The sequence below is a fragment of the Chrysemys picta genome, chromosome 2 (assembly GCF_011386835.1).
Source record: "Chrysemys picta bellii isolate R12L10 chromosome 2, ASM1138683v2, whole genome shotgun sequence".
Taxonomy (NCBI): domain Eukaryota; kingdom Metazoa; phylum Chordata; order Testudines; family Emydidae; genus Chrysemys; species Chrysemys picta.
The window spans coordinates 62,726,161-62,738,550 of NC_088792.1; the positions used below are offsets into that span (position 1 = coordinate 62,726,161).

Consider the following 12,390-nt stretch of genomic DNA (forward strand, 5'->3'; position numbering starts at 1 on the left):
AAATACTAGGGGAGCCCATTGTACTGTGTCAGGTTACTCATGGGGTCTCCTTAGAATCCCTGGATATGTGAATGGCAGTGGAGACCATCAGTAAGTGTCAGAACAAGAGAAGTCTCACCTATATAGTAGTCAAGACAGAAATTGGGACAACCCTACAGCTAGAGAGAGAGAAGCTGTGCTGCCCAACTACACAGAGACTTCCGGGAGAGAAGCCTGCAGGCACTGCCCAGATGGCTACACTACCGCGATAAGTCAACATATGCTACGCAACTTACGTTGAGTTACCGCGGGGGGTCGGTGGGAGAAAATTTCCCGTCGACTTACCTTACTCTTCTTGTTGGGGGTAGAGTACAGGGGTGGACTGGAGAGTGATCTGCAGTCGATTTGGTGGGTCTTTACTAGACCTGCTAAATCAACCGCCAGTGGATGGATCTCAGAGCGTCGATCCCGGCTGTAGTGTGGACCTGCCCTTAGAGACTGAGCTTCCTGTTCCCCGACCAAACCTGCAGAAGCAGGATCCCTACTGCTGCAGCAGCTGGTGTGGGAGCTAAGAGAGTGAGAAGATCTGGTGTGCTGCTGGGGAGCAGGGGAATCCTGATATCACAGGGGTAACTTGGAATATCCCTCTGCTACTCCCAAGGAATGATGGGGCCTGCTGAAATTCTAAGAGCTAGCTGCATCAGAGGGCCCCAGCTAAACCAGGATTCCCAGCCAACAACTCACCTACACCAGGTTATCTACTCAAGGACCTGGATTCTACAAGAAGCTTAAAATGTATTTTGAGGGATCAAAATAGCCCAGTGTGGAAGAATCTGACAGGTTCAGACTTGAATAAAGCCAGACTGTATGAGACCAGACCGGTGGAGTAACCCTGAGCCTGTAGGGAGCCAAGACAGACCTCTTATCGGCCAGGCCTCAAATAATTCAACTCACATATTAGGTGTCCAATAGTCACACATGAGCTCTGTGGTCACTGGGGAGACACTGAGGTGGTACTTGTGCAAGTGACTGTCCCACTGCACCTAGAAGGGAAAATTACTGGTGGCCTGGGCTATTTTTGATGGTCATATTTGTTTCTGAAATTTGTTCTTTGCTCTAGGGTAGGTTCTCGGGGCACTCAGGACTGTGAGTCACCTTGTTGCCACCTGCCTGCGGTGCAAGGCAGCCTTGCCTGTGCCAGCTGGGTGTTAACGCCCTGACACAATCAGCCTGTCAGCTGCTCAAACACTCTCTTCTAAGCTACACCAGCCCTGACAGTTGAAAATAGCAGCACCTCAGGCCCCAAGTCCCTTCAAAGTGTCCCCCTATGATGTTCAGCCCCTGATCACTGAATGCCCACAGAAATCCCAGATCCTCCATTTCCAAAGGAATGGTGTACCCTAGTTTTGCCTTAGAACACCGTTCCTGCATCACATGCAGCATTTAAGTTCAGTTATAATAAATGAAAGAGAAATTTATTTAAGAAAAAAAGAGATTCAAATAAAAACCAGGGGGAACAAACAGTTACATACAAAACAAAACCATAAAACATGAACTAGGGCCTACACTTATTAACAGTTACCTTTCCTAGCTAATAAAGCAGATTCCCACCTCCAACGTTCAGTCTTTTGTAGCACTCACTAGCCCCAAGGAGCCAGGACCCAACCTTTCATGAAACATTTCTGCTCCTCAGAGAATGGATCTAGAGTATCTTTCTCCATCCTGTTCAGATATTGAATCAGTCTGTTGTCTTTATTCACAGACAGGGTGACTCCCTTGCTGTCATATCCTTCCTTTCCACTTCCAGATAGTTTCAATGTTTATAGTTTATCTTTGATGGTTTTCTATTGACTTCTTTGGATTGTTGCAATGGAGGACAATAAAGCAACGCATTACATATTTGGCTAGCCTGTGCGGGGTGACAACACCCTCCAACTTGAATGGGCCTCCACCGAGACATACGCTTCTCTGGTGACTCATTTTCACTCCATACCATAAGAGCATAATTTTCAATATAGTTACATTACTCCTTAAATATCACAATGGTTATGGGTATCAATAGGATACACACTTTCAGTAGAGATCTCACATGCTACCTTTTATGCATAAATACCATGAAAGCAATGTATTAGGTATAGTGAGTTTGTCAGGACTGAGACAGGAGTTGCAGTGAACCCTTTGCCAGTTGGCACCAATGGCATTTCTGTGTCACAGTATGGCCAGGCCTCTCCTACCCTCTCTCCAAACTCTCCACTTTCCATCATGTAAACCGAGCAGAAACTCAGCAATCCTTGCTTATCTATCACCACCCCAGTTTTAAATCCCCAATTTCAGGGGGCAGCGGTGAGCAAAAATACCCTTTTCAAACTGCCCCCAATCTATTCTTCTTCTACAGAATGACAGTTTTTCAGAGATCATTTCCCTGAATCAGTCCCCTCCCTCTATTCCCCTCTTCTCCCACATGGCAGTGCTGGTCAAATTGATTAGGTAGGCCATGAGGTGCTCCCATGTCTAAGGAGACTGTATCATGAGGCAAAGACTAGGAGCTCTCCCACAATCGCTCGCAGCTCAGGGGCCGTCACTTGGCCAGGCAAAGGGACTCAGACAGGACAATATTTAAGACCTCTGGGCTTACCCAGCACCAGCCAAGACTCTTCTAGAGAAACCTCTGCAAGGTTCTTGGGACTACACAAATCAGACTATCGTCACTGATCAAGAACCATTCAGGCTGGCTCTTTGGAACTTCCAGGATCCCCTGAGAAAGGAGCACAACAATTTGATGCCTCTTCTATATATAAATGGGCAAGGAGTGTTGTCCTTGCTCTCTACACAACAGGAAGAATATGGGGAAACCACACATGCACAACTGGATTCTAAATAATGGTATTTATTAACTATATACAAATACACAAGTCTTCTCTAGCTACCTATGTACGCTGTTGCTCTACCAGGCTTCCGAATGTCTTCAGAACAGAAGATAGGGAGGCCCACTCGCGGGCTCCCAAATTATTTAAAGGGATAGTACCCGATTCCTATATATTGTGAGGTGGGGACAAGAAACTCAAGTATATTGGCTGAAGTGGGCCAGATTGTCTCCTGGGCAGAAGGCCACCCGTAGCTGAATCAGAGTGATTTACATAAGGGGGACACTGAACACAAAAGTGGGCTGTCTAAGCTATCAGCAGAGAGACTACATGGAATGCTCCCTGAACCTAGAACTATTACAGTTGATTTCCAGTACCCCAGGCTATCTCCAGGGAGATCTATTTGCATACAATCAAAATGCAAAGGTGAAACTCTTATTCACCTGAGAAGAAGACCACACCTCACTGGGATTGGACATTCTGACTCAGATCTGTTTTGGCTCTGTGCTTTCCCTGCCCTTCTGCTAGGAAGAGTCACTCAGAAGGTGAAAAAAGAGGAAATTATGGAAGAAGGCATGGTACTGAGAACTGTTTCTATTCAATCTCTCACTTGACAGGATCTCCTATCCATTATCCAGGTCCTGATTTTGGAGCGTGACAGCTTGGCTAACCTAGATGGGTTACTTTTCCACAATAATAGACTATCTTAGCATCCCACAGGCTTTCCACCCTCTTAGCCTACACAAGAATTTGGACAAAATTCTACTGATACCAGGCTAGAAAGACAACTCCAGGAAACTAGTCATCCTAGCTCTTCCGGATGTCTTGCAAGATGGCCTAAACTTGGGCCAAAGACCTCCTACCATTATATCTCATGTCTCAGCACTAAATAGTGTTATAAACACAGGCTCTTCCATGTCTCTTGTAGATCACCCAATGGTAGTCAGGCTCTTTAGGGGAGCATGTGTACCAAAACTAGCAGTCAGTCCTGCCTTCCCTACCTGGGATCTTCCCAGAATTCTGTAGGCTCTCATGACCCATTCAAACAGATGGCATCTAAGTCTCTGCATTTCATTTCCATACAGACATGCTTCTTGATCACAGTCATATCAGAAAAGTCTGAAGCCTCTGCTCTTACTACATCTTCCATAACAGTCATTTTTCATACTACTGAATCGTTTGTTACCAAGATAAACTCTTCTTTCCATACATCACAGAAAATTGTTCTTCCTTTGTTTTCCCAAAGCCTCTACACCTGTATGAAAGAGTTGTTCAATTTTACCTTAGGAAAACTGATTTGTTCTGCTATCTGTTCATTTCTTTCACCCTAATGCCTGGGCCTGAAAGCTCCTCCATAGCCAGACATCAAACCAATCCCAAGGGGATCAGTGCCCATTCAACGTTCTTCATGGCAGCATCCTGGGCAGAAAGGGAGTCAACCATTGAGGAGGATCTGTCTCTTCCTGCCTCTCCTCCTTTGGCAACGTTTGTGTGAGTTGTCATGCCAATAAAATCTCACTGAATTGAATTGAAATTGTGTAAAGCTGCTATGTAGTCACTCCCAACAACACTGTTTTTACAGAGTGCTATTGGGTTCACCTTCGTTCTTCTACAGAAGGAAAATTCCTTGAGTGGAAAGTGCTCCAAGCCATGGTACCTAAATAACTTAATTATACTATTTTTAGTTTCCTCATTCTACGGATGTTGGAGGCCACTCATACTTGTCCATGTTGCTCTAAGAGCGAGCCATGTCCCTTCCACTTTCACTCCAGATGAGTGCTTCCACAATTGTAATGAAACACTAAATTTTTACTAGTAGATTAAAAATAAAACTTTGTAACAGTAGCACTTTATTCAGCCACATTTATTATACGCTTCTGGAATGAGAGCAGGAGGAGAGTGGTCAAGGTGTGGAGCCTCATGGACAAGTCTGAGGTGCCTATGATATTTGCAGGAAGTGAATAGCAATCCAAATGTCTTTGAAAGGCAAAGAGGTCATATCCAAAAAGGAAATTATCAGGTAACAAATTTTGCAGTGTATTTCCAGGGTGGTTTCAGGATAAGAATAATTGCTCTGTGTAGGTGGTAATTTAGCCACTGGTATACAAGTTCTCCCTTACAAAGTGCCTTGTAGCTGTTCTGAAATGGCTTTTTAAATGCATGTTTATTTAATTAGTGGGTATTATTAAAATAGAGCTGACACCATTAAGTTATCAGAAAGCTTAATTTATTTCCACAGTACAAAAGCAATGTCATAAACCAGAAGCTCTGGGCAAATTTCTATTTTTTAAAATTCATGCTGTTTTTCAATTACACAATTACAAAAATCCCAAAGTGGTCTAAATGTCTATTTTCTTACCTGATGTATTAATACAATCAAAACCAATTTTAAAAGAAAATATATATTCCAAGAATAAAACACATTCACCAAATTTAAGCCTGGCATACATTTTTTATTTTATATTTAGTTATAAAACTGTCAGTGTAAACGATTATAATGAAAACTATCAGAGTGTTTAGCTATGACCCTGATCCAGAGTATATTGTGATTACATAACTGGGCAAATGATAGCATAACTTAACCTTTTTTGTCAAGATGCCAGATAAATCTGTCTGAGATCCACAAATGTGACATTTTTTCTGCCATTTTCTAGCTCCTCCATTTGCCTGCTCACTTTTTTACCTCTATTCTTGATATCAATTTGTTTTTTCCTCAAAGAATTTCAGTGGGGTATCCTCCATCTTCTTCCATGTTTCTGCTCAGAAAAGGATAGAACAGGAAGAGGGAGCAACTTCATGATTCAGGACAGCAAAGAGAGCAGCTAGGATGAAAGAAACGTGGCGCTCTTAACTCTTTATCAGAAGTAATGGGGTTTGTTTTGTCTGGATGCAGTGGTCTGCAGGAAGAGGAGGCTGCAATAGTGGTCTCCCTATAGGCCTGGGGTTGTAAGTAACTTGCCATGTGGAGCTTTAATTTAGCAGAGCTCAGTCACAGCTGGAGATCTGACCCATTGTCTCTTTCTTGGGATTATTGTATGTTGGGAGATTTTTGGTTCTCATGATACAGTAACTGTAGGAGCATAGGATCTGCTACACAGTTTATGCGACAGTGCCTAATGTAACTGACTGCATGTGGAAAATTAGGTCTCAGGGTAAACTCTTAAGATTCTTTGTTTGAACAGGTAGTGGCAATCCAAACAGAAGTATCTCTGAAGCAGAGAGAATGTGAAGATGACCTGGTGAAAGCTGAACCTGCTCTAGTGGCTGCTACGGCAGCTTTAAATACACTTAATAAGGTAAGAACCAGGCAGTTTAATGACTGTGAGGAACTTGGTTTAAAGGATTTTAATAAGCTATGTATGTGTCAGCCCATTGGTCTTGTTGCTGTACTGATCAATGAAAGCTCAGGAATGAGCTTGTTCCCCAACCTCCCTAGACTGGCAGCCCCTGGGAATTTTGTAGAAGCAGCATAATTAGTATGAAGGAGCACCTTGAACCTCTTGAGTGCTGGCTGGTTGGAAGCATCACTGTGACGTAGGATCTGCTGTGTGTGTATGCAGGACAGGGGGAAGAAGTGCGTGTGCCCAGAAGAAAACTGACAGTCGTATGATGTGTATAGATTATTTTACCTACTGTTATTGAAAGTAGTAGCACTACAGTATAGTACAAGTATATAGGTTATTTTACTGTGATTTATTTCACTGATGATAAAGTCAAGTCATATCGAATAATCTATATTAAATATAATATAGACTGTAACAAGAATAATTAGTTGATTTGGGTTCAAATCCAATAGGAAATTTGCATGAAAAAATGGCTTTTGCATTTTACGCTGTAGAAAATTATATATGTATATAGAATCCATACAGAACATTGCTTGTTCATTTTAGTGCTCCTGGACAGTGATGGCTTCCTTTAACTATCATGCAGATAGTTGCAGCTTTACTTACTATATGAAGTAATGACCAATGGGATCACAAGCAATCAAGAGTCATCAAAGAGTACAGCTGTGCATTCTTAATCTCTTTATCAGAATGATTCTGCGGTACCTCTGCTGCACCAGCAATTGCATTATTTCTCTGTAGACATCTCTCGCTTTGCGGATGGCTAACTCTATGTTTGGCAGCTTTCTGTTGATTTTTTGTGTGATTGCTCTTCAGGTTAATCTCACTGAATTGAAAGCCTTCCCCAACCCACCAATTGCAGTAACAAATGTTACTGCTGCAGTCATGGTATTACTGGCTTATAAAGGCAAAGTGCCCAAAGACCGAAGTTGGAAAGCTGCTAAAGTCTTCATGGGAAAGGTACTGGACAGTGGGAAATCATCTGTTGGCTATGTGTGGTGGGTGAGAGGAGGGCTAGTTAATTAAATATTACAGTCAAGGGTAGTTTTGAGTCAAATGTAATATCACTTTCTTAAAGACTTAATTGAAAGAGCTGTATGTCATATTGTTATAAATCATGTCTCCCCGTGGCTTCAGTGGCATATTGAAGCCAACATGAGCATCAACTGGGAGTTACTCATTATTTGCAAAACTGAGAGCAGTCAAGTATAAGAGGAAGAAAATTGTATATATGTTTTTACCTGATATTAGACAATTTCCCAAATTAATTGCAAAAAGCGACTCGGGTGGTTGGGGTTTTTTGAGGGGGTGTGATGGGAGGGGTTCTGTAAATGAATGATTCCTGTGAAGATGTGCTTCAGGCCACACTTTTTTCTTTTTCTTTTTTTCAAATTTGTATTCACTTAGTGCTCAGTGCAATCTCCAAAAACAAACTAAATGCAGAGTGCCAGTTTTTATATTTTAAGGTCATGAAAGCAGGAGTTAACTTGTGATCTTGGAATGTTCTCTGCAGTGTAAATGGATTGGGTACATTAGGTCTCTTCTTCTTGTAGGTTGATGACTTCCTACAAGCTTTAATTAGTTATGATAAGGAGCATATTCCTGAGAACTGTCTGAAAGTGGTCAAAGAACATTACTTGAAAGATCCAGAATTCAACCCAAATTTGGTCCGCACGAAGTCCTTTGCAGCAGCTGGTCTCTGTGCCTGGGTTATCAACATAGTAAAATTCTATGAGGTACTGTATATCAAAATATTTGGTCTCTGACTGGACAAGTAGGTGAGTTTGGAAGGATACTACAATAGACGCTTGTGACTATTTCAGCAGACTCAGTGTATTATTTTCAGTGAAGATACAAGATTAAATGCAGATGGAGGTTGAATGGAAAACAGTGCTAAGGCTTGAAAACTTCATTTTTAAAGAACAAATTTGTGGCCATTGGGGTTTGTAATTGTCATTATGATGCAACAGTGGGGACAGATCATATATCTTTCTTCTCCAGATACACATTCCCCCTTCCACTTGAACTAAAGGAAAACCTCAGCTAGCTGTCTACATGACAGGCAGTCTGAGACACAGTTGAGCAATTCTGATTCTCCAGTAGATGCCAGTGATATATATGCAAACTAGTGAGCCCATGGCAATATGATGGCTGGATGTCATTTAATTCTGTGCTAAGGAAACAAAAGTTGGAAAGTGTTTGGTATGAGTGGGCAGCGTTCATTTCTATTTAAGATATCCTTAAATACGCTACTGTCAGAATTACAAGGGATAACTCCTCTCCTAGAAAGCAAGTAACATGTGTATAGCTATAATTATGTATTTAATGTAGGTTTGTATGTATTTCACTACCATGTACAAAGGTAAAGCAAATGTATGCAACCTGTGACTTACAGGTTCATTGTACAGATTAGAAGCTCTTTCATCAGGTGTCATTTGCAGTTTTTGTGAATGAATACAAGATCTATTTTTTGTCCTAATAAAACTATACTCTCTCTATTTCTCAAGGTGTATTGTGATGTGGAGCCAAAACGTCATGCATTAGCCCAGGCAAATGCTGAACTAGCAGCAGCCACTGAAAAGCTAGGAGCAATTAGGAAAAAGCTTATTGTAAGTAGTGTCTGAACAACGATAGTCCTCTTCCAGTATCTTGAGCTCATTTCATTGGCTTGTGTCCATCTCTATGGCAAGGCACTGACTGTGTCCAGAAAGATAACTGGTTTTATTACTCCCCAGCTCTGAAATGCCATAAAGTCCTTGTTTTAGTGTCAAAGATATGGTTGTATTAAGCTTTATTACTACTTTTCCTATAAACCTATTGAAGGGCATCCTGCATTTTCAGTTGGAGCACATTAGGCCATTAACAAGAAATTACAGAATTTCCCCAAAGCCATTCAGCTACATATATAACCAATAGATTTAATAAACAAAAATGGCAATTGATATAAATAACAGAATGATTTGTATGAGCTGTATATCCCTGCAGAATCAGTTGTTATATGGCTATTGACTTGTGGGTGCCTAGAAATAACTACCAGAATGGGCATTGGAAGCTCATGCCCATCTACATTTATGCTTGGAATTAATTACATAATAAAAATGATATTAAATCCCCTCTGAATCTTTAAGAAAAACATTGAGAAACTTGGAGATGGAAACCAGGACCTCAGCTTCTTCAGACCATCCTGTCTTCTGAGTTATTGGTTGTACCAAAAAATATATTTACCACTACATATTTATTGAACTCTTTCTCCAGTGTTTATATTCAGAGCCACATATGCTTACTTTCTGGACAAAAATAACTCTTTACTGCTTTCTTTACTCCTGTCAGCCCTGCTGAATCAACTTAGCTGTGAGAAAGTGATCTGGGATGCTGTCCTGTCTTGCTCATTGTCAGATTGTTAACAAAATTCCAATAGAAGGAGCAGATTCTATCCTGAGTCAGACCTGCACAACTTCATTTCTAACTGGGGAGAATTTGGCCTGCAGAATCCTTGTTATCAGGGAGTGACATACAGAAGGAAAGGACCCAGGTTGACTTTCAGATCCCAGACTGAGTTTGCAAGGCTGGCAAATAGGTGGTTGAGAAGAGGGGGAATAAATCCTTTTAAGCATGTGTGATGGTAATAATGATCTGGAAGTCATTGAGAGATAGCAAATGTGGGACTCCCACAGTGCCTTTCTTCGTCAGTTTTCAGAGTAGAGAGCTTGTGCTTTCTTGTTCTGTGCTTAATAGCACTATTACTGTCTGCTTATTCTTCTTATAATTCAGTAAGGTCCCATCTCTGAGTCCAGTTTCTGACCCTTGATATATGTGCATTTCCCATTTATTTTTTTCCCTTATGAATTTCTCTACATGTGGTCATGTGCTTATTTTGCTTTAATTATGGTGAGTTTCCTGTAGGAAAAGTTGTACACCACAGGTTAAGTTACTGTTCCCCTTGCTGTTATCTGTTTCCCGTATATGGCCAAATATATCATCACATTCCATATTTAACATGAATATTTTTCTCAATAGCCATATAGAATACACTTCCTTTTGCAGAGAGGCTGGATGTGGTTACTTTTTCTAGTAAAACAGACAATAGAATGACAGGTTACAGTTCTGTCTTTTAAAAAGGTTAGTCAAGTCCAGAGAAGATTGTGAGGAGCTTCAGAGGGATTTCACCAAGCTAAGTGAATGGGCAAAACTATAGCAGATGAAATTAGATATTGATAGGTGCAAAGTAATACATGTTGGAAGGAATAATTTGATCTCCTCCTCCATCTTTCCGGGTTCTAAGTTAACGGTATCATGTAGGAAAGAGACTTGGACATCATTATAGACAGTTCAATGAAGACCTCTGTTCAATGTCAGCAGTGGTCAAAAACGCAAACACAGTGCTAGAATGCATAAGAAATTGTTGTGTAATTGCTGACTTGGTATATTGATTAATTTCTTAGACTGCAGTGATCGATCAGGGCTCAGTCTCCTGGATGGCCACAGCATCAGGAAAATTATTACTAATATTGTTAGAATGAGGGACCCGAGGAGCACACAAGAAACAATTGCAGTTTATCACAAGGCCGTTTATTAACCAATCCGCTAAGCAGAGAAACAATCCCAGAAACACTGAAATCCAACAGCAGGGAGAGAGTGCAAAGTGTTTAGCCCTGTGACTGGCTTCATTCATATCTGCTGGGGAACTCTAGAGTGTCTGCCACCTCCTCCTCATCTTCATTGTCACCATCACCCTCAGTACGCGTCATCCTGATGTCTCTTCAGGTTCACAGGCCGGAATACAACTTCTATAATGTGTTATGCTAAAGCCCACTGCGGTTGATACATATGTATGAAAGTTTCAACCCCCTTTTCCTTATCTGTACTTCCACAGCCCACTAAATTTGGGGTGCCCTGTTTTTCAGAAGCTAACTTGTTACTTACCTTTATACTCATTAACATTTACATCCCTCAGTCACCATAATAACTGGTTGTTACCACATTGCTGACACCCTATGTCTGCAAAAATTCCCAAAATGTTACAACCAGCTTTAACTGGTTTTATCTGGTACATCGCAATACATTTTTCCCCAGACAGTAGCACTTAACACATTTACTATAACAGCACAATTTCCAGCACAAGGTTATTTATCAGTTAGCTAGTCATGTCAACCCATTCTTCAGCCTGAAGGCCTCTTTGGCTAAGCTAAATATCTTACAGGCCTAAGTCATGTATGCCCTATATTAAAATATTAATTAATACTTATATTTCACATCTGTATTCGAAATATACCCAATATCTTTTATCCTTGGCTATAAAATGGAAGAGAGAACAATGCAGAAAATACAGCACCATTATATAAATGAATGGGTATGGCCTCTTTTGGAACACTGTATGTAGTATTGGTCACCCCATCTCAAAAAAGGATCTTGCAGAATTAGAGGGGGTTCAGAGAATAATTAAGGGCATGGAAAAAGTCTCATATGAAGAAAGATTGAAAGAGTGGAATTGTTTACCTTAGAGAAAAGGCAAATAAGAGGGGACATATAAATGTATAAAATAAATGGCATAGAGAAGTTAACTTAGGAATTTCTATTCACTCTGTTATGTAACACAAGAACAGAGAGAGTAAATGAAATTGAAATGTGGCAAATTCAAAGAAAATACTTTCCATGCAATGCATATTTAACCTGTGGAACTCCTTGCCACAAGACAGTAATAGATTTTTTTTTCAAGGCCAAACGGGATTGTTATGATGATCTAGTCTAATCTCCTGCATAATACAGGCCATTGTATTTCACCCAGTAATTTTTGCATCAAGTCTGTATCTTGTAGTTGAGCTAGTGCAGGGGTCAGCAACCTCTGGCATGCAGCTTGCCAGGGTAAGCACCCTGGCGGGCCGGGCCAGTTTGTTTACCTGTCTCGTCAGCAAGTTCGGCCGATCGCGGCTCCCACTGGCCACGGTTCGCCGCTCCAGGCTAATGGGGGCAGTGGGAAGCTGCAGCCAGCACATCCCTTGGCCCTTGCCTCTTCCTGTAGCCCCCATTGGCCTGGGACAGTGAACCGTGGCCAGTGGGAGTGACGATCAGCTGAACCTGCCGACACGGCAGGTAAACTGGCTCGGCCCGCCAGGGTGCTTACCCTGGCGAGCCGCGTGCCAGAGGTTCCCGATCCCTGAGCTAGTGCATGTCATTGAGTCCAAGAGCTGAATAGGATTCAAAGA

The 12,390-nt window shown here is 41.5% G+C and overlaps 1 protein-coding gene across 1 annotated transcript in view; it reads left to right on the plus strand.

The window, feature by feature from the left end:
* The window catches only part of DNAH11 (dynein axonemal heavy chain 11), a 293,212-nt gene that overhangs the window by 198,768 nt on the left and 82,054 nt on the right, over window positions 1-12,390 (plus strand). Inside the window, exons 58-61 of the mRNA XM_065583334.1 lie at window positions 6,026-6,139; window positions 7,004-7,147; window positions 7,741-7,923; window positions 8,695-8,796. Of these exons, the coding sequence (XP_065439406.1) occupies window positions 6,026-6,139; window positions 7,004-7,147; window positions 7,741-7,923; window positions 8,695-8,796 (543 nt within the window). The remainder of the gene's footprint in view (window positions 1-6,025; window positions 6,140-7,003; window positions 7,148-7,740; window positions 7,924-8,694; window positions 8,797-12,390) is intronic.